The sequence below is a fragment of the Perca flavescens genome, chromosome 1 (assembly GCF_004354835.1).
Source record: "Perca flavescens isolate YP-PL-M2 chromosome 1, PFLA_1.0, whole genome shotgun sequence".
NCBI classification, from domain to species: domain Eukaryota; kingdom Metazoa; phylum Chordata; class Actinopteri; order Perciformes; family Percidae; genus Perca; species Perca flavescens.
The window spans coordinates 35,917,225-35,944,835 of record NC_041331.1 but is presented as its reverse complement, the minus strand read 5'-3'; the positions used below and the strand labels follow the sequence as shown (position 1 = coordinate 35,944,835).

General features: G+C 39.5%; 1 protein-coding gene across 3 annotated transcripts in view; it reads left to right on the top strand.

Annotated features, from left to right (window-relative positions):
• The window catches only part of thsd4 (thrombospondin type 1 domain containing 4), a 41,584-nt gene that overhangs the window by 5,958 nt on the left and 8,015 nt on the right, over positions 1-27,611 (top strand). For all 3 annotated transcript variants that reach the window (XM_028581969.1, XM_028581964.1, XM_028581960.1), the window contains exons 6-7: positions 774-876; positions 2,641-2,777. In XM_028581969.1, coding sequence (XP_028437770.1) covers positions 774-876; positions 2,641-2,777 — 240 coding nt within the window. The remainder of the gene's footprint in view (positions 1-773; positions 877-2,640; positions 2,778-27,611) is intronic.

The following is a 27,611-nucleotide window of genomic DNA, read 5'->3' as shown; positions in this document are numbered from 1 at the left end:
GGACATTTAGTGTTTACCTGCTGTGGAGAAGATCATTATTGTACTTTCTGGGATCCCTCTTTTCTATGTCCCCAGCCTCAAGGATTACAGTTACAAAACTAAATGAAGGGCTGCTTGGCACAACATCATGTAAATTGTGGGAGGAAGTACAGGTTGCTTCACACGCCCACCACGACGAGCAAGGCGGACGAGAACTCCATTTTTGTCCAAAAACTATACAACACAAAATATTTGTTAGAATTTAAAGCTATAAAACCGACACTAAATATTTTCCAATATTGGTAAAGCTATTGGCTTAGCAAACCTAATCAGTTGAACCCCAGCTGTAAAGTGTGTGGATGGGCTTTGCTTATCTGAGCCGAGGTTATGGAATCCATCCTGTATATTAAAATAAATTCAAACAGTGTCTGGTTCTGTATATTGTCTCTGGTGTGCGATGACACAGATATTTAAGCAAAGTAAAGCAGACCAGGGGCTTGTTTAGACAAAGGAGATATGGGGGGGGATGTCAGGGAGGTTGAGTTACACTGGCGAGCCTTTTTAAATACTGGAATCTAACCGCTTTTGGCAAAAAAGACTGAGCTACAAGCACAGAGTTAAAACTGTTAAAACAGAGTGGGTCATCTACCGCAGTCAATCAATAGCTACAGAGCGTGACAATGAGAAATGTGAGCTTGCTCCTGTTACAAAAGGATTTACCTGTTGGACTCTGTCTTTGTGGAAAATGTGTGTGTGTGTGTGTGTGTGTGTGTGTGTGTGTGTGTCATCCTCAGGCCTGTCCTCCATCCAGCAGACATATCAGGGCTGTTCAGTGTTCTTCATACAACAACCAACCTTTCATGGGCAGATTGTACGAGTGGGAACCTTTCAATGAGGGTAAGTTATATGTATACAGCATGTGCATATGTATATGTTATTATGGAATTGCAGTATTATTTTGCAGTATTACTTTACTAGCTAGTTTAGTACTTTTATTACTATAGTACTGTTTTTGTTTATCTCTGTGTACCCTGGGACGAGTAACATTAGCTGGTCAGGGATTCAAAAATTGCATTGTGATAGCATTTATGTTGAAAACTCTAAATTATGGTAAATAGTGATCTGTAATGATCATATAATTATAACACAAACGTAGTAGGCTGATGGGAGTATCATTAGTTTTGCTGGTTATGGTCATAAACTTAAGTAATGGACAAATGAATGTGTTGACCTGATGATGGTTATGTCACCAACATTATTACAATTCATCCTGAATGGGACATACAGTAAATGTGTGTAATCCAATAGACACAAACAGAGAGTTTAAAAGAGGGTAACCCCCAACCCCCGGCCCCCCCCCTCCGAACAAAATAAAAGAACAAACAAGTAAAACAGTGACAGAACATGTGTAACCACATGGGTCCTGCCTAGATGTTTGAGATAACCTAAAAATTACTTCATTTTAAGGTCGCACTCATTTCATAATTAATCACATTTTCACTGTCAGTTACATCTTCAGCTGCCTGACCTATATGAACTAAGGTGTGTAGCGATGTAAGCACTGCAGTATGTCACCTGTCTGTACGCTCCCTGATAAATGTTCACCCATACAAACTCTCTGACTTTACTCCCTTGAAGTATCCAGGCAACAGTCAAAACACCTCCTGAAATGTCATTTCTCTGAGAAGAACACTAATGGAAATAACAGTCTCCAGATTAATATCCTGTCAAACACGTGTGTATTTGAGATCTTGTCTTTGTGCTGCAGACCTTAACTCACGGGTAATGCAGATGTAAAGATTAAATAACCTCAGGTAAATGTAAGAGGTTGAGTTTGGATTATTTGACACCCATCTTGAACAATGCTTAACGTACTCTTGTACATCCGTTTAAGAAATATCTTGCTTTTGGGCTTATAGTATATCTGATTGATAATGCACCTGAACAAATTGTAAAGTACAGGGGTCAGAATCCTTTGTGGCCGCTCACTGCATTTCTTTTGTGTGTATATATATATATATGTATAATTGTAATCCTTTGAATGTGCATTCACTGTGCTCTACAAATTCATCTATTATATTTTACTTATATTTCACATAGTTGCTAAGTATTGAATTTCACCCTCTGAGGTCTAAGGGCATTTTCACATATCTTCTTAAATGTACCTTTTTTAGGGTATTTGCATATATTATTGCATATATTCATATCAAAGTGTTCAGAACAAACTCAGCTTTCCATATATTGACGCCCACAATTTTTCTAGAGCAATGTGTAAAGAGATAATTTGGCGCTAATGCTGAAACATTGATGTTGGCTTTTTCAAATTCCTCAAATCTCTTTTGAAAACAAACTTCAACTCATGATGTGTTGTACGAATTGTTTCGGTGCTTGAAATGAGTTTACAAAAGTCTTATAGGTTGTATATGTATATTTAAATTTTTTTGTAATGTCGCATTTTGAGTAGGAGTTTTTGTCAAACATCGTTTGGACGCGCCAGTGCGTCTTTTGTCCTCAGAGGTTTAATGTTACATGTAACAATGTTGTTAATGTTGACACATGATAAAATTATTGTATTTACACACTAGATGTAACTATGTAGATTGATGTAATATATATGTTGATATGTCTTGATTTGTCACAGCCTTCTAAATCTCCTTTCAGTTCCTGGGGATCAGCATTGTGAACTGAACTGCCGGGCTATAGGGTTCAGGTTCTACGTGCGACAGTCGGAGAAGGTGATCGATGGGACGCCATGTGGGCAGAATGATACTTCTCTCTGCGTGGCGGGAAAGTGTTCGGTAGGCCACTTCATAAACCCTTCTTTATTTGAGCCTTTAAAGTGCCCATATTATGAAAAAAACACTTTTTCTGGGATTTGGGGTGTTGTTGAAAATTAAACCATGTAAACCTACTCTGGTACAACCTTAAAATTACAATTATGAACCTGAAAATGAGCATAATATGGGCGCTTTAAGTCACAAGCCAGCGTCTTTACTTCCTTTACCCTGTGACTCTGTCCATTTCTACCAGGTCCATGGTGTTTTTGAAGATGTATACCAGAAATAATACATTCACGTGTTTTGCAGAAAATGCAAACATGAGCTTCCTGAAGCTTTGTTTTTATAAGTTGACAGTGTTGTTGAATCCTAGCATCCTTTACGTTTGAATATCTTTCGATCAAAGTACAATTAATAAGAGGACATGGAGGATGTATAAAGATTCTGAAAGTTTATTGTACTTATATGCACGTACTGTATATACAACGTTATATTGCATGGACATAAATGTCAAAATCGATAGGGGATCACTTATTTCATCCACATTTGCATCATGAATGAGCAGGTGGTACACATATATTGGTCAACACTTTATTTGGATATTCTGTGCTGCAATCTTGGAATATGGTTCATGTTTGCCAATGAGTTATTTGTCTATTAGATATATTATATCTCTATCTCTATTCAGTAAGTAAACCATGATCATACACTAATAATAACCCAACCTGAATGTTTAATCCTAACCCAAACATTATAAGTAAACCCAGTACATCATTTAAGTGGCACGACATAGTCAGTTGATTATAAAAGATGTAAAAGAACTGGACACTTGATCTCTAGTATGACTAACAGTATGCATGTAGCAATGGCTGTGACCAGCAGAGGGCAGCATGGCATCAGAGTGAGAGCTCTTCATATGTGATGCGGAGGAGTGAAGTGGAGGTCAGAAGGAGGTTTTTACCCCCTTGGGCCTAAGCAGGAGACCTGGGATCTCAATGTAGGACATATTTCTACTTCTGACCCCATATTTAATACACACCATGAAAACATACCTGTGAGCACAGAGTTAGAGAGACATAAATCGCTGTGTGGGCCTGCTTATGGCTGGCTGTTGAGTGTGCTGGATTCACTTTGACGTTCTTTTGATCAGGGTTTAACTAGAAGAAATATGTTGGAGAAGGAGCTCATTTTCAGTTTGGTTGTGCTGACCTCGCTCTGTTAACCCCCGTGTATTTCCCATGCGCTGTAATCCAGCAACAATCTCAACATTAAGATTTAATCAAGATAGAAAGCCCTCTGATCTCTCGTTTTGGCCTTGATAACATTTCCACTGTTAAAACACGACATGATGATCCTTTGCGTGAGAAGGATTGATTTATTTTTAATAACGGAAACTAAATTGTGATTCATGAGTCTGAATGCAAAATTTCTGCAAGTGTTAATTCTTTTTTTTCCCTGCCTCAGACCACTGGCTGATTATTTAAGGATTCAAATTCATCAGCAGTTTTTCGGGGAGATTTTTCAAAACGTTTTCTCATCACTCTCCCAGCTTTCTCAGCTGTTCCAGCCATTTGAACAGGAGACCTCCTCCATGAGGATGGAGTACAATCAAGCACAGTCTGGTATACTGTATGTGTTATTTGTGTGGTGGTTTCTAGTATTGGAAATACAGGAGGAATATTACATCATCAGTATTTTGAACGTTGCGTCTAATGCATCGTGAGTGAGCACATTTGATGAATTCTCTGGTGAGGGTGAAGCTGCATGATTGGATTTTACAACTGGGACACGTTACATACAAGATTGTATTTTACAACATTTTTTACACAATCATGACAAAAGACTGTTTATTGTTGTTTTTCTGTGTTGTAGTGTAAATCGGACTGTTTCATTCTTTTCTGACCTGATGGAGATTAATTTCTGTTTATTTGGTTGTCATAGCAATACGTCCCTTTACAGCTTTTCAAAGTCCACTTTTCACTGACTGGTCTCTTTGTCACATTTCCTACAAAAACTCTATATGTTTTTTTGCCTCAACCTATTTATGTTTGCTATTTTCCAGACCAGTAACAGTGACAAAGTTAAAACCAAAGAGATGTTAAACTAAAGTGCAATAATCTCAACACTTGTCTATTTAAGTCTTAACTAACAGAACTAAAGTAAACTAAAACACTTCTGTACTATAAAGATCAGTAGGTATCTCATACACAGCTACTGCACAAGCTGTCCCCAAGGCACTGAGAAGTGATATACTCCGAAATACCAAGGACTCTACTGTATTACCTCTGATTTAGATCAGAGCCAAACCATACTATAATGTCTTTCTAATTATTCAAACGGAGGGGATACAACGGGTCAGAACCTGTCCTTGCACAGCACAGATACTGAAGTACATATTTCTGGAAGCTCAAAATACATTGATGACATTGTCAAGAAACAACTAGTCTATATCCTTTGCGTTCTACTTCCGGGATTGCTCCATTTATGCATGTATTTTCTGCTTTCTTGGTGTTGGAATCAGGGGCATAGCACAGAATTCTGGGTCCTGTAGAAAGGCATTTTCTATGGGCCCTGTAGGAAAAAAAGCGACCGATTCTAGTCTGTGGCGCCCAAAGTCTTTTAAGAACCACCGGTCACTTCTCAAAGTTTCCCCTTTACTTATTGTGTTCGTTGAAAGGCAGACCAAGAAATGAATACTCAGGATTCGTTCAGTTAAACTATAACAATCTTTAGTAAAATGATATTGCAAACAGATTTTTCATATGCATATGGATCAGCCGCTCCTTCGAGACTTTCTCTCCCTAACCACCAACAAAGTCTCTCCGGGTCTGACACCGGACCTTCCTTTTCCCTATTCTTTTATTCATCTTCAGGTTCCTCCTTCCGCCATTGCGTGTGGGCCGCCAATTGGTTGGATATCACTCAAACTTTCTGTCTCCAAGAAGATAGAGAAGTTGCGCGCTAGAGATTGTCTGTTCCTTTAAGAGATTTTATTAGGTGCATTCTGTTCCAATTGTTTATTAAACAAATGAGGAGCACTTTTGCTCCACTAAATTTGAACCCGTCTTATCTTACACATGCCAGACAGGAGGAGACAGCGAGGCCATCCCAGGCTACAGGACATTCTTATTCTAAACCCAATATATTTCTACAGCCCCTCCCTGCATCCACAGCTGTTCATTCTAGCATCTTTTTGGGCCTGCCCTGGGTACTCAGTCCCCCCCATGTTAGTTCAACTCCTGGGCACCAAACCCCCATCTCTCCACATTTAATGCATGTCTAATGGTCCTGTGGAGCTGCTGCACCCGTGACCCGACCCCGGCTAAGCGGACAAAGATGGATGGATGGTCCTGTGTGTGTTGGTGTGTGTGTGTGTGTGTGTGTGTGTGTGTGTGTGTGTGTGTGTGTGTGTGTGTGTGTGTTAATAAAGTAAATAACAACAGAATGAAAAAAGGGGGGCAAATAAATGACTTATTATTATCATTATTATCATCATGTTTTGGTGTGTGTGTGTGTGTGTGTGTGTGTGTGTGTGTGTGTGTGCGTGTGTGTTAATAAAGTAAATAACAACTGAATGAATAAAGGGGGCAAATAAATGACTTATTATCATTATTATCACCCTTAATATAGACAGGATGTAGTATACCTAATACGATATTGAATGAATCTTAAGTTTTAAATTTAAATTGTCACTCAGTGGTAGAGCGGTTGCCTGCCAATCAGAAGGTTGGTGGTTCGATCCTTGGCCCTGCAGTCCCATGTCGAAGTGTCCTTGGGCAAGACACTGAACCCCGAGTTGCCCCCGATGCTGCGCATCGGAGTGTAAATGTGTGTGAATGATTATCTGATGAGCAGGTGGCACCTTGTACGGCAGCCTCGGCCACAGTGTATGAATGTGTGTGAATGGTGAATGGTTCCTGTACAATGTTAAAGCGCTCTGAGTAGTTGTTGAGACTAGAAAAGCACTATATAAGAACAGTCCATTTACATAGCGTCACATATTGTATATTTTAAGTCCTCATTTTTTTTTCTGTATGCACTGAGATTATATGATTTTGTGTGTGTGTGAGTGTGTGTGTGTGTGTGTCTGCAGGAGTGTGGTCATAAAACAAATGCAACTTGTATTGCATGAATAATTTCATGCAATAATAATAACTTATTATTGTATTATTTAAAAACATGATGTGACGGTGTTTCTAGACCTTTGTGTGCACACTAACACATCACACATGGGTGACACATGTGTTTTAATTAGTGACTTTTGGAAAATGAAAGGTGAATGAATTAGAGAGAAAAGGAACAATGTCATGAGCTGAGGTTGAAGCTACATTATACTCACACAGTATAGCAGCTCACTGTTTCCTTTGTGATTTTTTTTTTTTTTTACATTGCAGTAGTGTCTTGAGGTAATTTTAGTTTTGGCTTTAATATTGGTTCTCGGCTGCAGGTTGGGGCAATAATCTGATTTTTAGATTCTTAATCATGATAATGAAAAATGAATTGAAAGCATTTGGACTGTACTCTTGTTTTAGAGGGAAATGTGGCTCACTTATCTTGTTATTTTAATTTTCCATATAAACCAACCACATAGGTTATGTGCTTGTTGGGTTGACGCACTGCTGTTGGTTACAGTGGAAACATTATCTTCTACTTTACAGCCCACAGTTTGTGTGGTCCCTGATACTTCTCCCTGACACCTTTCAGACTGCATGAATAACAACCCAGCTCTGTCCATTTGACCTTTGGCTCCTGGTGCCACTTCAAATGTACATCTCAGATTTCAAAATCTGACACAGTAACACCCTCATATTGGCCTGTTAGAGAGACTCGCGTCTATCCAACTAATGAGGCAAATCAAGGTCTTTTAAGGTTTGTACCTTATAGTTTTGGACTGTAACAGTGCTACAGCTTTTGTCTGATGGAGGGAGGACTGATGTGATTTCTTCCTCATCTCACACCTGGACTGTTGCCTAGCCTGTTGACGTAGGCTTGGTGACGTGGTTGCTAGCAGTTTGACCCATAACAAAGGTTTCAGTGTGCTTGTCCATCAAAAAGGTCTGGAAAGTTTAGAAAGTGGCAGATTTCAAGGTTGTTTCCATGTTGGTGCACTGTCCAGAGTGCCCACACAGATTTCAGTAGCCTGCTACATTTTGCTTTCCTTCATGATTTGGAAAACAAACTTTTTGTCAATATTGTTTTCTAGAGGGATTGTCTCAACACCTATGACTTGAGTGTTGGGCAGATTTATTAGAGTATCTTCAAAACTTCAACCTCTTTGTGCTGGATGAAGTTAGTTCCTTGCTCACTGTCTGGGGTCTCTGTACAGTAGTTTAATGATCTTTGAGATACTAACAAAATCAAGAATCTATTGCCCTGCTAGCAGCTCTGTGAGGCTGTATTTAGGTGTAGTATTGCTTTGAGCTAAATGCAAACATACTGACAATGACAGTGCTAACATGCTGATGTTAAGCAGGTAAAATATTTTCCATGTTCACCATCTTAGTTTAGTGTGTTAGCATGCAACCTTTTCGATTAAAGCACTAAACACAAAGTGCATCTGAGGCAAATGTCGTTAGTTCTATTTCACCTGATCCTAATGATCGCCACAGAAATTACAGTTCATCATGAGGGGAACATGAATATTGGTACCAAAGTAAATTATATTGCAATCTATCCAATACTTCATAGTCAAGATGTTATACTAAAATCCAAAACATCTGATGGTGCTAGATGAAAAATTAGGGGATCACACAAATCAGTAGGATTTAAGTACTACGTAATTTTAGTTAAATTATAGGATTATGATTAACTATGATTTTTGAGAGTTATGTTGAGTATATTTGAGATATAGATATCCTTTGATCAAATTCTTTTGGATCATCATTTGTCTTTAAAAAGTGGAAACGCTGAACATTTCCTATAAATCACGTGTGTATATGAACATGTTGAACCAGCCAGCTCTTAGGCACTGAAACCCCCCTGAATGTGGTTACTCATTTCAGATGAACAGTGAAAGAAAGATCCCTTTATGGTGGGAATTCCATTCAGCTGCAAATTCTCTCTCTTTATACCAAGGAAGGGCATTTGAGAAGGGTGTGTGTATTTTTAAAGGCCGATCACTGACCCCACACTTCTCTGGTGGCGGTGGTGGGCCTAGCTGAGGGTAGAAATCGATATAGCTTGCACTTCTCTAGACCCAGTAGGTTTGCACTACTTCCTGTTGCTCTTTACAGTTAGGTGCTGGACAATGATGAAAGAACGGGAAAACAGTTTTGAAAGCTGAAGTTGAAATCTGGTTGATACATGTTGATGATAAAAGTAGCATGTTTTAATGCAGGTTCTATTAGTATTAATGCTCACTGATAAGCAGTGCAACATTTAACTACCAGATTTCGGCATGGATTTTGACATATTGTTCTTAATAAAGATGACAGATAAAATTAGGCTACGTCTGACTCAGTGCAGTGTTGAGGTCTCAGCATCAGTCATCCTCTGACTGGCATGTTTCCCAGCACCCAGAGCGAGTCTCAGGCCCAAACTCATCAAACAACATCCTAGGGCCACTCCTCACTTCTCTCCTCCGACAGCTGCATCTGTTTTATGCATTCCCCGCTGTGGTGGACGGACAGACTTGTTAAAAGGGAGATGACTGCTTTGATATACAACCTGTCTGGTAAAGACTGGTGTAGATACCTCAATCCCATCTCTGTCACGACAAGCCCCAGCTGCACGCTCACAGGGTGTTCCCCACCATTACCTACTGCAGATGGTTATCATGTCAGCAGGGCCTGTCGTCAGGTATTGGACATGTGCAATAACAGTTATGATGGGTATTTGCTAAGGAAAGATGCTGTCTTTACAATTAGTACTTTTTTTTACTTTGTAATTTTAACTCATATTGCATTCATTTCTAGCAACATTATGAGATCTCACTCACTTGCTGAGTTCAGCAAGTGTGCAAAGTGAAATTTTAAGATGGATTTAACTGTAATGGAAAGTGGAAATGGAAATAACAAAAACGAAACATAAATGAACAAAAATATAGAACTGCCTAATGTATCCCTTGAATGAAGATAGGCCTACTGTTCCTTCTAGCTCCCCTCCACAGGGAGTCAAAGGTCAGGTTCAGCGATAGAGCGGCAGCACTGGAGCTAGTAGAGATACAGTATCCGGCTTAATGACACTTGTTAGAGCACTTGTCCATGTCAAGAGGGCTTGCATATGAGTATTCCAGTTGAAAGACAGTTAAGACAAATGGTGTTTGACAAATTAAGGTGTGAGGGAGATGACAGATTGATGTCTTAGTTTGGCCTAAACCTCCTGGTTCTTAATGGGCCATTTGCCCCCCCTACTGGGTCTTACTGGCCCACGTCGGCCCTAACTGGCTCTGTGTGACCTGTGAACTCCGGTAGGCTTGAGCGCTCTGGGTTCAGTGGTCAGACACTTGTTCTGCTCCACTACAGCTCATAAAGTTTTTCTTCAGGAGACAGGGGAGTGTTTAACCTTGTGAGTGGGGCCTCCTTCAAGCTGTGAAAAACAGAGTGTCTGCATTTGATGGGATCTCCATTTGATGTGTTTCCAACACACTGCTGGTTCCTCTGTTTATATCCTGCTTTTTTTTACGTGGTCTGGTACTTTCCTCCAAGTAATGTTCTCCTCAGTCCTGCCTTAATTCCCTCTTGGTCCTGTTTGCTAATATACATTTTTTTTAACTAGTTTAATTGAACGTTTGTATGAAGGGCAGTCATTATTCTCAGGCTTGTTGGTACATTGGCTGGGTTATATTTTCATGGTACCACATGGGACTATTAGGGGACTTGAGGAAAAGTAGCAGACAGCCAGTTTTCAGCTTGGTGTTGAACTTCCATTTCCTGGTCATATTCTGGCAGTTCAGCACAACAACAGCTGGGCCAAGGCCTTCAAATATTGGTGTCAGCTGAAAAAAGAAAGCGTTTGCACAGATCAGATCCATATGCTTTTTTCTTATTTCTTAGTCTTAATGACCATCAAAAATACCTTCACTGGATTATGCGCAGATGAAGGAAGATTATGCCCAAATGGAGCAAAAACTGGAAACATTAGAAAAGTTGAACGTGGTGTGAACGATTTTTTTATATACTCAATATTTGTTCTACTATATCCACTAAACTGCTTTTCTGTGATTCCTTTCCATTTTCATTGTGTGGGACTCTTTAGCCCTGCTATGATCATTAGGCATCTCCCTCACAGTGTGCTGACTCATGATATCATGATGATGTGTGGTTCTGTGTGGAGACTAAGCAGGACAGATGATAGCTGATAAGATGGATGGATGATGGTGATTTGGGGACAGTTGATGTATAGTGAGCTACGTGGCTGACCCACAACAGGTTGAGCTCCGCAGTGGAGTGTGTTTTAAGGGCAAAAAGCCGCCAGTCCCAGTGTCCGGTCTCGGAGACTGATTTATGAGGGTGTACTATACAGATACAAGGTTGTATTTTTAGCACTCAGTGGTCACACAGGTCTTCCTCAGACAAACAGCTGTTGACAGTGATTGGTGGCTATCTGGGTGGCTGTCAATTGAGGAGACAGTTTAGCACATTGTATGCGTCATTGGTTTGTTAGGAATGTCTGAAGCACTCAATGTGTGGTCAGAGCTCACTGGGCACTTGGGATTTAGGGTCATTTGATAATAAGATAAGAAACGTAGGCGTGAGTGTGTGTCAGGTGGATGTTGCACTTCCGGTACCTGTGTGTGAGAATATTATGTTAGACACTTTGTTTGCATAATAAAAGTAATGAATTATAAATGCCTAATTGTATATTTCTATGTCAGCATGTTTTTATTTGTGTGTGTGTGTGTGTGTGTGTGTGTGTGTGCTTGTATATGTGTAAATCTGTTACTAAGAGTGTATAACAGAGAGTGTGTCTATGCTGTAGGTTCCCTGCTGCTCAGGGTCAAACCCCATTGTAAATCAGACTCTTATCTGATGGCGTCTAATAGCTTTATTAACAAAAGGCCTACAGCAGGTGTTTAAAGACATTAAACACAGAAAACAAATGAGTTAATGTGGGACTTATTTGGTCTATGTGTTCATTGTCTTGTCAGTCACAGTTTTGTGTTAGACCAAAGCTTCTTGTTGAGGTCAAGATTATTGAGTAAGAAACAGGCCTTGGAGCGTATACAGGCAACGGCCTGTGTCTGTGATTTTCACCAAAAAAACAAAACAAAGTTGTTACCAAATTTGTAAGCCTTTATCCCATTCCCATTCCTATATCCCATTATGTTGCAAATATATGTCAAGAGGAAAGACAAACTATATATTAAACTAAATATTTAATTGATTCATTGATTTCTTTTTTATTTTTTTTTGTGCATGCAGTCATTACATACATTAAAAGTCATTATCTTGATGAGGGCTTTTAAAGCCATATTTCCACTTGATAAAACCTATCTAAATGCAGCCAAGATAATTTACACTTTTCGTTACATGTCTTTAGCAGTTGTATGGAACTCTCCAACTTTAACCATAAAACCTGGTAAAATTTTATTTCAGATCCAAAAATAATTGCTTTAGTTTTTCCCAAGTGTACGGATAATCTCTTATCTTTCTAAGATCCTCTCTGAGGTTATTCTCAACCACTGTTTTTTCTTTATATGCTACCTTATTATCAGCATTTAAAAAAGATTGCATGAGGCAGCTATTTTTAAGTAATATTAATGAAAATAGTAGAGGCCCCAGAATACTACCCAGTAGCATCCCACATCCCATAATTCTTGACTCTGAAAGTGTCCCATTAATGTCAACGATTTGATTATGATTTGAAAGGTACAGTATGACTGTGAGTCACCACTGAACTGCTATTCTATGATGCTTTTCTATAATCAGAGTGTGGCAGTTGTGTGTGCTTGAAGGGTGTCACAAGTCTACCTGTATATCCACACTGTGAGCAACATGATCAACAAATCACTGAAAGTCCAATTACTTGCTATAAAGCTACAGAGCGAGACTGATTTAATGTACTTCACACACTTATGTGGCACTGCTCTTTAATTCATAATACTACCGGTAACCAAGTGCAACATTGACAAGTGGTTCATTTCAGCTGTTATTTTTAGTTCTGTGCTTGAAAGTTACATTAACTATTTCATTTTTCTTCTGGAGACTGTCATCCATCCTCAGAGCAGTGGCTTCCCTCAGCCACACCTTGCCCCTCCCAGCCCAAATCTCCTGTCAACCTGCTTTATTCATTAACCCGCCTCCCTCCACTATGCTCCTGGCTTTTTTAGTGAAATACATCGCTCAAAGGAAACAATCATGGGACCTACATGCCTTTGCTGACTAATATATTTCCCAGATGCACAAAAATCATGTGTTTTCTCTTCATACTTTTTGTTTTCTTAACTTTTGTTTTTTGTTTTTAGTTAACCAGTTAGAAAAGGTGGATGAAATGAATGGAGATGTTGGAAAATGATTGAAAAGCTATAGAGAATTGTTAGAAATTGTGAATATGGTTGCCGAAATGAGAAAGTATGTTTGCACTGCTGCAATCAACTCTGAGGGCTCTGCATGTATGATGCATGATGTAAGCTAGATTAATGACTGAGGCATGGTAGCTGCCAGGTAGAGTGTTTCCCACTGAGGCCACACCTGTTAAAAATGTTTGCAGTCATGGTTCCGCTAATGAGCTTTGGGTTTAAACGTCCTCCAAACTGCAAATGCCATAAAACGCTGGAAATGTGACAAAAAATGAGAACAGGAGCTGAATACAGCTATTATATGTATGAGCGTGTGTCTGCTGGACCCTGACAGTGTACAGTCATTTTCAGCCCACCTGCTGTAGAGCATGACTCTGACGTGTGTGGGTTGGAGACTAGAGGAATCAGGCGCCGGGAGCCAAAGTTGATTCAGGGCTAACCCAGTTGTTGAAGGAAACAAAGACCCCAGGGTGTACTGGAGAGTCAGTCTGGCCCCGCCCGACCTCTGGGCGCTATGCCTCCATAATGAGTTCTGTCCAGATCAGGGGAGCAGGAGACGATGTATGTTGTTGTTGTATGTATGTTGGTTCATCACGACGGACGGGCTGCCGTTCCCATCCAACAGCTTACTGTGCATACTGTACACTCTGGGTTGGAGGATGAGGGGTTAACTATGAAAACAAAGCTGATTGAGTGAGCCATTCACAATTTCAGTCTACTACTATTTTGTTTGAAGAAAGTTGCATGCTACTGGCAGAATGAAGTCGGACAGATTTGTGTGTGTGTGTCTTGCAGGTGTGGAGATTTTTGTTTCTTGCTACACTTCCATGCACTCAGTGCCTCTACTTGCTCAGTGAAACAGCTTTACAGAATATTAGGAAAGGTGGCAGAGTGTGATTTATTATTAAGTATAGTGCTAATCTATAATTTAGTATATTGTATAGTATATACGGTACAAGTATAGTCATATAGTGATTTGCTATCAAATGTATTCCACTGTTAATTTTTTCCATAAATTGTCTCATCAAGTGTCTCTTGGCTTGCTCTGATATGATGTGCAGGATAGGGTAAAGATAAGCAAATTATCTTTACCCTACCTTACGAATACCTTCCAAACCTGAAGTGATTGTGTGTTCTGGTAGAGAAACAGTCATTTTAAGAAACGTAAATAGCGACATTATATTCACAAGGGTGAATGACCAAGAGCAAGTGTTCTTTTATAACGTGAATGACAGTAAATGTAATGAAGTAAGGTATACAGTCCCTCCCGAAAAAGATTCAATATGTCACCAGTAAAGTATTTAATTGGTTTGTTTTCTTCTTTGTACAGTACAGGCCAAAAGTTTGGACACACTTTCTCATTCAATGTGTTTCCTTTTTATTTTCATGACTATTTACATTATAGATTCTCACTGAAGGCATCAAAACTATGAATGAACACATATGGAATTATGTACTTAACAAAAAAGTGTGAAATAACTGAAAACATCTTATATTTTAGATTCTTTAAAGTAGCCACCCTTTGCTTTTTTATTAATAAGGGAACAAATTCCACTAATTAACCCTGACAAAGCACACCTGTGAAGTGAAAACCATTTCAGGTGACTACCTCGTGATGCTCATTGAGAGAACACCAAGGGTTTGCAGAGTTATCAAAAAAAGCAAAGGGTGGCTACTTTGAAGAATCTAAAATATAACACATGTTTTCAGTTATTTCACACTTTTTTGTTAAGTACATAATTCCATATGTGTTCATTCATAGTTGTGATGCCTTCAGTGAGAATGTAAATAGTCATGAAAATAAAGAAACACATTGAATGAGAAGGTGTGTCCAAACTTTTGGCCTGTACTGTATTTTTTATATTGTAATATCTTGTCAGTCCATCTGTCCGTCTGCCTGCCTCCCTCTCCTCTCCTTGTATTCCCACCATTTGTGGCCTGGTGCTCGGCCATCTGAGACACAGCCTTTCAGTGCATACAATAGACTTTGCAGCAGCCTGTTGTGGTCTCTGTGTGCCACTTCAAAACAGGAAAGTTTTCAATTTTCTCATTCTTACTCCAGAAGGCTCTTTGTATAGAAATAGATCCAGCCACAGTGTCCCTGATGCGCTAGGTCTGCCTATATAATTTTATAACAAAAACAACAACTATCGGATGAAGAATGTACTCCTTACCTCAGTATGTCTTGGTCAATTAGGGTTTAATGTCGTGGAAACAATGGTAGTGCAATAGGAAAACCATATGATGAGTCAGGTTTTTTTTTGGCTGCAGAAGTTGTGCTTCAAGCATTGAAACTGGTGTGTGTGTGTGTGTGTGTGTGTGTGGGGGGGGGGGGTGTCATAGAGGGCAAAGGGATCTTATTGTTTTTGAGTTATTGTTTCTGTATCTTGAGAGTGAGCAGAAACAACAAAATATGTTTTTCATGTGGGGTTATTTCCACTTCAGGGTGTTCATTAGACCTTGGAACCTTATTATTTCCCCCCTTTTTCTGGTTTGAACGAAGTTGATGTCCAACTTAAGTATTTAATTCTGTAATTCGTATTTGTTGGCATGCCCACCTGCCAATTATTTCCACACAATGTTAACCACAGTGGTTTTGCTTACACATTAATTTTAGCCCTGCAAGAATTTCCTTCCTCTCTTACTTTTTCTTGTCACATCAAAAATATTTCCCAAAGCTTCCTCTCCGTCTTCCAATTTACTGTCAGCAGTAGCTGCCACACTCTCCTCTCTGCCTCCTTTCCCTCCCGCCTCTCTCTCCTTCCTATTCATTTTCTACCTCTCCCATCTCTAAAAAAGCCCCAGTCCCCCCCTACCTCCCTGCACCTCCCCCAGCTCAGTTTACAAGGGGAGCTCGTGGAGATCAGCTCTGTAGTGAGAGTTTTTTTTTTTTTTTTTTTTGTGGCATTCTCAGAGCGGGAGCAGCCACTGGGTTCTTATAGAAGCCTGAGTGACTGGTAGAACATTTCTGTGGCCACATGAGAGAATGCTGTCAGGACTGGCTCTACTGCTGCTCGTCTGCCTCCACATGCGCGTGCAGGGGAAGCCGCGGTCACAGGTAGGACCCGCTTCACCTCTGTTGGGTCCTGGAGGAACTTGGGAGAGAGTAGGAATTCCCATTGATGCTAACACTCTGGCTTTAAGAGTTGCATTGCGCGATGCACTGCTCAGTGTAAGTCTCTTTTGGACTCTTTACAGAGAGGTTTTGGAAGTCGTTGATGTCACCAAGAGAAATTCTGTGCAAATATTGGACTTGGAGATTAAATTAGATCTGATTAAGACATCTACATTTCATGGATGTAGATATAAGTAAGCCTGGTACTCATTTTACAACCAGTTTTTAGTGTTTGTAAGCAGCTCTGGACAGTGTTACTACAGAACTTGGACGGTCATTGTGGCCCTATGATCCTATGGTCCATCTACTGAGTGGTAGTATTTATAGTATGGCTGTTTTCACTGTGGCTCTGCTTGCTCTCCGAGTGGTTTATTTTTCCACCGCACATTCACAGGCTACTTCACAGGATTAGATTTCCCTCTGAGTGGAAGACTCGGTGAGACAAGCCTGTTTTGGGACAATAAAGATGTACTTGGAACTCTATTAGGGATAGACTGCAAGCATGAATTAGCCTGTCGCTGCCTGTGGCTCAACCTCAGCTAATTTTAGCTCACCTGTGCTTGCTGATGATTAATGAGGCTGGTGTGTGAGGTGCCTGAGGTCTTTAATGCAAACTTGTAAAGTGCCGAGGTCTTGATTATGATGTTCTGTGCCAGCTTTATATGACCCTTAACTGCATAGCTATCTATTACATATAAATGTTGGAATCTGTCAATGTATAAAATGCAGGTCGAGTTACTCGTGTGATAGTTTGTGTTAGCACCTACTTAGACGTTAGAAAAAAACTGCAGATTATCAAGAGTGGTTGCATGTTTGGAGAAATAAAGTTGACAGACGTCATCATGAATGTTTGATGGAATTAGATCTAGAAGTTAATGCTAGGATCATATGTCCACACAGTGGATATTCATCCTACACTAAGAACAACATAGTAATGTCCTCATCCTACTCTGTGATGTCCAATCTTACACTTGTCTCAACGACTACAGACTGAAGACAGCTTACCTCAGCTTGAATAAGAATGACCGTGTTACATCATGTGTATTTTCTATGAAGCTGTTAGGGTTATCTTTCTTTAGAGATCTGTCAGGTATTTTTGTTAAAAATACAGAAATGAGCAAAAACCATATTTTTATGCTGTATGAGGAATGAGCTGTATTTTATGAGCTATGCATTAAGAAAAATTAGATTAATTTTATTTGCCGGAAGGTCATCCACAGACTGACTGCCACATAAGTGACTTATTTGGGGGCAAGTAGACCTGGCTGAGCAAACTGTTATAAAACTCCAATAGCAGAAATTAAATTAGAATTATTTGAGATTTGGGATGGGTAGTGCTGCATGAAAGATAAGAGCATATATTTATTTAACCATGTTTTACATCTCGGCTCTCCGAGACCCCAAACAGAAGTGATTTGTCATTTACTATAGCGGACATGCCACCAGTTAAAAAGTTTTTTGATGCAAATTCTCATAACATTAATAAAATGTAAGCTTATTATACTTAATATAATAATTAGCCCAAACTGTTTTTTTTTTACCTGTTTAAAAAGGGCCTAATGTAACCCCTAACAGAACATTGAGGTTGTATTACAGGCACAACATTTTGTCAGAACCACAGTTAGCACAGCTCATGTCAAAATAACAGTGACATAATTTGACACATTTGACACTTTGACGTTGAAAGTCCTCTTTTTATCATAATAATAATAACTTTATTTGTATAGCACCTTTCATACAATGAAATGCAGCCCAAAGTGCTGTATTCAAACAAAATACAATTATTAAAGAAAAAAACCTCATACCTGAAAATGACAACATACACGAGAGAGGTTCATAAGAGAATAAAAACAATAAAAAGGCACAGAGCTAATAGTAGAAAAGTGGCAGTAGAAAAAAAATCAAAAAACAAACCACATGAACTAAATGGCAGCCTGAATAGGTAGGTCTTTAGTTGAGTTGATCATGTCATCAATCTATGTTGTTTTGTGGTAGTTTCCAGTTAGAATCAAAGCCATTACCTTGCAGTGTTGACACCCAGCAGAGACCCTTTGCTCATTCTGTTCCCAAAACAAATCAGAGGAGTGATGTCAGGAGAAACCCAATGCGCTTTTATGACTGTAGATTCAGCATGCTCCATGCTATTTCTGAGTGTTTTACAAGCATGGGAGTCTTTAACGAAGAAGCGCTGCCCTGCTGTGAGGGCAGATTGTGGTGTGGATGAGGCCTTCTTTTTACTGTTGGGATCAAATGTCCTGCCACTCATGCCTACATTTCCATTCACCACACAACAAACAGCTGTAAATTGTAAATTTGTTGGAACCAACGCCGCCACTTGTTTTGTCTTGTCCTCCTCTCATCTTTTCCTATGTTAAATAATCCCAGCTTGTCTGGGTTCCCATTTTGGTTTGACACATGTTGATATTGGTTTCATGAAAAGCTATGTTGTGGAGAGTGGAACCCTGAGTGATTACTATCCAAAACACCAGAACCTGTGTTTCTGTTTGTGGTTACAAACCACGGTTAGTCTTCTAGTTAGTGTTCCCATTTTACCAGAGCCAGAAGTGAAATCTGAGGGAAAGGAACACATTGAATAAATCTGCAAGTTTTGAGCTATTGATGAAGTCACATCTTCCATGAAGTACATGCATGACTGGGCTAGAGTTGAAGCTTGATTCATCTTGTTTCCAGTTAACTTTCCAGAAAGTCTTGTAAAAGGGGTCTTAAATATGCACTTGATGGACACATACATGATATTGTGGTAAAAGACTCCCACCTCTGCACAGAGCCCTTTGCTGCAGGTCTTCCTCTCTCTCTCGCCTTCCCTCTTTATCAAAATAAAGCACACAATGCCTAAAATATATCTCTTATAAAAAGACTCCCACCAGAGGCTGAATGTCCCAGGGAAGAATCTGCATCCTCACAAGTTGATAAAGAAACCGTGTTGTTCTTGTAGCAGTGTAGAGGTAGGTAGTCCTGGTATTTTATTAGTATAATAAGGAAATATATAAAATCTGAATATTGTTACTCTGCTATACTCTGTTAACTTGGATACTTAGGTAACGTTGGCTGTGGTTAAATCCAATAAAGAGCAGGAAAAGCTGCTAACATTACCCTAAACTCTGATAGCAGCCAGGAGCTGCTTCCACACAGATGGGAAATACTAAAGAGTTTGTGTAAGTAGTCGTGACAGGGCATTTTTTAAACATAACCTGTAGCCCCATAAACAAATGTTAATGAGCTGCTCCTTGCTTTTGGAACTTGGAAGTAACGTTTTGTTGTAGGTAGTAAGCTTGCAATTGCAGTTTACAGTAAAGTCGATAAACTCACTGTTTAACACGTTCCTTGCTCTTGTATTTTTTGGTTTTTGGAAAGACAAAAAAACACCACCCTCTAATCTCTTTAAGTGCTTAGTATATCTCTTACTACAGCCCTGTGTTTACCACTTCAACATGCGCAGAAATCCAAAGCTTGACAGACCTGACAGTAGTTACAGTTTCTAAGCTGTGATTGGACAATCACTGTTTGTGGGAAGGGTTAAGTGAACGGTCTAATCCTTTCACATAACACAAAGAAGAAGAAATCCATACAAACAATGGATGTGCCCTGAATCCTGGAAAAGAGGAACTTTCTCTAATATTTTGTACTTAACTGTGTATATTTCACACAGGATGTAACAGTAAGTCAGTGGTTCAGTCCGTTTATTAGTGAGAATGTCACATGTGAACTTGATAACAGTGTGGCTTCCACATATGCAGATGTGTTTGAAGTGCTGACTGAAGTAAAAGCAGTGTCTCCTTCAATCGCTCATTAAAACCAGTTAAAGATCCACAGCATCCCAGCATGTGGGAGGCAGATGTTGGTAGCCGTGACAACCACAATGTGCACTTCATATGAAAGAGAAATAAAAATGTATTTAATCATGATACAATCATGATACTTACTTTTATGAGATGTCTGTGAAATCTCAGTAATGTAATTTCCAGACTCCGCATCGTGTCCAGAGGTCACTTCCACTATAAATTCTTTGTCGTTGGGATGATGTTGCCTCTGTATTCTCAACCTGGAAGCTAAGTTAGGGCTATATTGCATTTCCAGATGAGCTGGGGTGTCACAGCTGACCAATTCATGATAACTTCATTGGCAGTTTGCCAAATAAAATTATAACATTTCTACGTGTGAAGAGCTGAAGAAATCCCTGTGGTCACCAAACAGCCCCTTTATAACCCCACACTCATAAAAATGCTTTAAAATACTGCACTACCTCCATACCGGGATGCATTTTTACAGTAGGATTACAGATCATACTGTAGCATGCCTTTATTCCTAGAGGTTTACCATGAGGAGCTGTGCTAATATCTCACTAGCTTTGCCAGGCAGGAAGTACACATCCCACATTGCTCTCAGTAGGAAAGCTGAGAGGGAAACCACTAAGACACAGGTTAGAAGGTTCTGGTGGGATCTGAGCCTCAGCCAGCATGGATGCATGTGGATTCAGACTTGGGCGGGGGGGACTTAACCGCTGCACTATCTCCAGACTAAGAAAACATACTTTTATTCATGACGTCCTCCATTTCATTGCAGAATTATGACCAGCAGAATGTAGCCATGTGAGTTTTTCTCTAGGTGGAAATATCCAGGTGATGCTTCAGTGCTTGACACAGACTCTTTACTTGTTGATGTTAATCTCCTATCATGTCTAGTGTAGCCCTGGTACCGTACAATTGTGGACTAACATATTGTGGGAATCTCTTTACCTGGCATGCTGCCCTGGACATGGGAAAGAGGCAGCAAGTCACATAAAGTTTGTATTTGAGTTGTGCTGTGCCTCTTAAAGCCCCTATAAACATGACATTGTATGTTGACAAACTGCATCACTACTGCTGATTTACAATATGATTTGGTTATAAGCCACTTTATTTACTATGAATTATTGTCTTGGGACTGTTAACAATTATATTTAGAAGATGTAAGAAGCTAATGTCTGAAATGTTTGTTGGACTTATTTACTGTATAAATACGACAGACCTAGGGCTGTGCAATTAATCAAAATTTTAATCGCGATTACGATTTTGGCTCCTAATAATCATAAAAACTGAAGAAACGAGAAAAACGATTATTTTGCAGATTATGTTTTGCAACTAAACTCTTATTTTTTCTTGTGTTCTGAATTAAAAAAAAAGTTCAAATGGAAAAGGCATTAAGGGGAAATTTCACAGTTCAAGGTGTTTTCACTGTTGATTTGTTTAACTCATTCATTGTTTTTAAGGTTCAATAATTGCAACATCTTTCCAAAAGACAATATGTAATCGTGTTAAATAATATTGAGTATGATTTTTTTACATAATCGAGCAGCCCTAGTTGAACGTAGGGCTGGGCAATATATCGATAATATATCGATATATGAGGCTAGATATTGTCTTAAATGTTGGATAATGCCACAAGCGTTGTCTTTTCCTGGTTTCAAAGGCTGCATTGCAGTAAAGGGATGTAATATTCTGAATTTACCAAACTGTTCTAGCTTCTAGCAAAATATTTAATTTTCTCCATCTCGCCCATCTAGTTGATGCTGAGCCTTGTGCAATATTTTATTCACCTGGGTATAGTTTGGGGCAAAATGTGGATACTGCTGGTGCAGTGGATGTACTGCAGCTCTGTGGCCCAGTGTCAATCTGTTAGCCTTGGGCTTGATGTGTCTTTCAATCGCACACTTTTCTGTCTGAGCACCCTAAACACTGGCTGACAACATTCATCTGTTAGACGCAGAAAGAGGTGCCTTCACTTTCCAAACTCTATTACATGCTTTGTGATTTTAAAATACATTTTGTATCTCATCCCGTAACTAAGGTCTCAGATACAGTCTCTTTAGCAGCCATGTTTCGGGACAACACCAGACCACTTATAAGTCTGTTACCCAGGAGCACTAATGTTATTTGAGCAGACATAATGATGTTAATCTCGGTCACAGAATAATCTGCGTAAAATATCTTGACTGATGCTTCAGGCCAGTGTGACAAAGAGCTGTGATGACTGATGATATCCCACTTCACCCAGTAAATAACCATGTCTGACAAAACCTCACAAAAGATTTGAACTGCTGCAAAACAACAGAGTTCATCTTAGGTACACAAACACACTCTTCTGCTCGACATTCCAGCACCAAGTAGAGCCTGTTTTCCTCCACATCTCAAACTTAATTTACCTCAGGAGTTAAAAGCCTGCGTGATATGATATAATTCTTAGCATTCACATTGTATTCAGATTTGCATTCCTAGTTTGAAACCACAAATCAGGCCTCCTGCATGGATAAAAGCACTATTATTGTAAGGCAACTGTAACATTATGCCAGAGCTGCCGGGAAGTGATTTAGTGCCTGTGCAACTTTATATCTTGACTTTGTGCATGTTTACTGTTAAGGAATGATACAAATGTCTGATATTTGCCCCAATTCTCTGATAGTGGTTTATTTGCTCCCTCTAAATCTTTATTTCAGGAAAGAGATTCCTTCTGCACACATGCAAGTGAAACAGCAAACTGGGAATCATTTGTACAATTATGTTCTAATAGACAGATCAAGGGGGCCAGTGCAAATCATCACTCATTTATGGGATACAATATAAAGCTCTGTATTAGGTGCTTGGCCTCAGATCTAGTTGCTAGAAATTGTTAGAGGTATCAGAACTTGTATTCAGTCCAGTGTGTGATTTGCTTTATACGCATTAATGCTTTTGTTGCATATTGTCTGTAATTATTGTCATGCACATTTATTGTGCTTGTCAGTTTGCCCCCTTTAAAGCTGCACTAGGCTCACATTGCCAGATTTAACTTCACAGCACTGTGAAGTTAGGTCTGCCTACTCCACACATACAGTCATGTCAAAAAATTAGGACGCCCATGCTAAAGTTGACTATAAAGAGGAATAAAAAAAATCATCTTTTGGAAATTAATCTTAATGCCTTAATTAAAAAGAAATCCAATCTTTAAGGACACCAAATTTCTTTGCGAATGAATACTGTATCGTAAATAAATAAATGTTCTTTATTTATATTTTTTACTTCCTTAAGTAAGTACACCACTATGTTAAATTCCCATAGAGGCAGGCAGATTTTTATTTTTAAAGGCCAGTTATTTCATGGATCCAGGATACTATGCATCCTGATAAAGTTCCCTTGGCTTTTGGAATTAAATTGGCCCACATAATCACATGCCCTTCACCATATCTAGAGATTGGCATAGTTTTATTTCAGTTAGCCTAATAGCTGGTTTGGTTTGCATTGAGAGATGATTTTATGGAAAGTACCCCATGCCAATCTCTAGGTAGGAAAGTTGTTGCTCATTGGCATGAACAGAGTAGACAGAGAATTATCCCCAACTCTGCACTTCTCTACAGTGCGTTTTCGAGTCATTTGGCTCATAGTTTGGGTTTAACAGCCCGAAACCTTAATGTTTTGGTTCGCTTTTATCACTCATCTCATCAACCTCGTTTCCAGCAGCAGCAGGGAGCTGTTTTCAGCTCTAATAAACCCAAATCTGACAAGAACGACATGGTAAACTGGCAAAGTTAGCAACGTAACAACGTAGTGGAGCAAAAGAGACAGATATTTCCTTCAGGAGTTGGTGGAGACAAAAACAGAGCTAAAAGGAGAGCAAGCATTGCATTTAAATTTGTCAGGTTGCCTGAAACAAGACTCCATATGAATGTTGCTCAGTGTCTTTTGAATGTGTGAATAGGCAGTTGTCCGCAAATGTGCTGAAATGTTGTGCTTATAGCTTCTTTTAAAGTGGCCGCAAATAATTTAATACTGCTTTCAAAGACTACTTTTATGAAAAGAAATCGTGAGTAGCCTAACCTGTCCTAAAAATAACATTTCCTGACACATAGGGGCCATAATCCTTGAAATACAAAAAGTGAAAGAGTGCCTTGGGTTTAAGAGATTTAGCGAAATACAAGCAAAAGCCCCTTCCTTCTATTTGTAAGGTCCCAAAATTCACATGACCCCAGAAATGAGTTAAAATCACTTTCTTATTTATTTTAGGACCCAGCACACTCAATGTATGTGTTAACATTTATCCTATAACTCACAGTTTACTCGGCAGGCTGTGACCCCAAGGTTTACAGCCTCTACCAGAGTTTATTTTCAATATTCAAACATTATTTGGGTATATGGGTTATTATTCGGTTTGATGTAGATAAAAGGAAAAGAAGTAGATAGATGGAAAAGAAAGAAATGTGGGTATGTATGTGTGTATGCATGTGTATATGTGCTTGTAGGTAGGTAGATATACTGTACATGTATGTGTATGACTTTGTTTTTATTGGTTTTATTGCCTGTGCTGAAATGTACATGTTCTTATATAATCTTTTTTTTTTTTTACATGTTCAAAATAAACTAAACTGAATACTTAAAGCTGCAAAGTGAGTGGAAGTGCTGCCATCATGGGCCTATGTTTCAATAGGGCCCGTGGGGAAAAACAATAGTGCAACAAGATAGTGACCAAAACTCACCTCTCAGGACCTCTGTGTCTCATTCTAAATGTCTTGTGTTTTCTGGGAGAACAAGAAATCTTCAGTGACATGTGCCTTTGGCTGTGTGTGAGTTCAGTTTGTTACAAAAATGCTGCAATATGATGAGTTTATCCCAGCTGCATCGCGTGGGACAATACCATCAGGATTTACTTTAAGATGATGTGGTTTTGTAGTGTTCGCGAGTTGACTGGGAGTTGACTCTGCCGTCCTGACACATGTAACCATTTCCAGATGAAGGTGGGCTTTAGTGTCGTTTAAAAAAAATCCTGTTATAATTCCACTGAAAACATGGCGATTTCCCTCACCAGATGGCAAAAGCCACCCACAGAGAGAAGGTGGAAGAAAGCATTAACGGTGGTCTCCGAGTGAAGAAACTCCAAAGCTGCCTCCTCATTCATCAACCAACAGGAGATTTCTGTTTGGGTGCTTCTAGAAAGAGCTGGCGAGGCTTTCGCCAAGCCATGCCTGCATTCATTTGTCCTGACACCAGCGACACCTCATGTTGATGGGTTCACGGTTAAGGTCACATTAGTCAGAGACAGCCTGGGGGATTATTTAGGGACAGATTAGGATGTTAGTGTTGTGTGCAGAGTTTGTCTTGACACTTGGTGTTTTAATGGTGCAAATGTCCAAATCACTAGATATCAAGGAGTGTCCCTTTACTCTCTAATGCTTCCTGCAGTGTAGAAGTAAAACCTCTTGGCTCTTCCCATATAAGAGGAACAAAAACCCTGTGTGTTTTTTTACATCCACAGTCATACGGTACATTTCACTGCTCATTCTTGTTTTGATACAGCCATTTTCCCATCCAAATGGCCACAGATAACCTCTCACTGTGTCAGCATCTGTTTTATGAGAGGGACATTTTTCCCTTTTTCAGGCAAAGGCTGCCTAACTATAATTGTGTTGTTTTAGTTTGAAGGGATTTATGGTGAAAATGGAGACGCAGAGAAGATCTTCATTGGTAGCCATGTCACTAACAGTCCTCCTTGACTGCATTTTTATTTGTTTTCCACGGTAGATTCATTGTAGCTTGTCAAAATGTCCCAAAATAAGTTTCACCATGCATTATGAATTCCTTTATTGCTGGCCTGGTAGTATTCTGAGTTGCTTTATATTCACTGATCTGTAAAGTTCGATCATGAAACGCAGCAGTTTTTCTCTGAATGTTATCGTGTTATGTTTAGTGATTTTTATCCCGGCTTTATTCAGCCCCATGCTGTACTGCAACATTCCACACTAACCACAGAAGCGTTTGGCAGTTTTATTTCCTTTTTTTCCGTCTCTCTTAGTTCGCTGTTTTTTTCTCTCATCACTTATTTCCTGTGTGGAAGGAGGCAATTCATGTTTGTTTTGGCCCAGGTGTTGTTTTGGCCCAGAACACAGTGAGCTGCTACGGGTAGGGAAATGCCAGAACTCCTCTTGAGTTAAAACTGCCACAGTCCACCCCTGGCCACCATTTCTTCCTCCATCTCTCCTGCTATACCTCCATCTATTCCGCTTTTAATCCCTTTACTTTACCTTTCTCCACCTCTTTGTCCTCTCCTTGCTCTCTGTCCTTTCCCTCTGCCAGCTTACGGCTGCTCAAGTACAGCTTAACCCATGAAGATGACCACAATGTTTATGACTTATTATACACTTCCTGTAAATTAGTTTGTCATTCATCTTTAAAGTTATAAGTTTTGGTACCTCATGACTAGGGCAGGGTATCATTCAAAAATGTTCGATACCAGTTCCTAAACAATCCTTTTTTTTGATACCAATTTTATAAAACAAAAATAAATTACAACATTACATGTTACGGAACAAATCTTTTTATTTATTTTTCAGCTCCTACTAAGTGAGCCCCGTGCGTAACGTGTAATGCTAAACAGCCAATAACAAGCATTATTAGAACATGGTAGAAGCATGCTGCATGCTCATTGGCTCACTGACGCTAATGAGATTTACTGCTAAGGTATTAAAAGTGGGTATTGAATGACGAGGCATTTTTCGATACTCGATACTTGCAATTCGGTCGGTGCCTAAAAAGTATTGATCGACTGGTCTATGTTGTTAAGGAAGTTGACATATTTTAACATGTTTTTGAGCTATGAATGTTGGGTCCCAATCATCTGAGGGAAATATGCTTGCATGGCATGACAAGACAGAGCAAGAGGAATATGCCAGCTTCAAACAGGGAATACACATGGAAGCCATGTAAGGTCTGCAAACTGACTAGAAGGCCGGGAGTTTGGCTGCTGTCCAATCCCAGAAAGCCTTTGTATGATTATGTCCTCCCCACGATGCCCACTCTCTTGGTTTCCTTATTGCCGACTGTGGTCTGTTTGGGACTTACCCTGGCACTGCTATAACCACAGCCCAGTGTGTTTTTGTGTACGGTAGCTCACTCGGACCGGTTTTGGTTGCTCCACCTCGCTGTTTGCACAGCGAGTTGCTTTTACTGCTGGTTTGAGGGAATTTATGGACTGCTGATGTTAACTGTTCTGCTTTTACTGTACCCAGGTTTCCTGTAATTTATTACTACCAATGTGACACAGAAAACTCCCACCCTAGAGATTCAGGAAGGAAATTCTGGGATCAGTTTAAAGTCACGCCAAAATGATGCCTTCTGAAAAAAAATTTTGTAGGAACAAATTGGCTCAGCTTTGTAAATACAATCGTTAATACCTAATTAGCTCATTATTCTTAAACAACTATATTATTGAATACTTTTTATGCAAAATTGTAATAATACCTCAGCTGTGAGCTGTT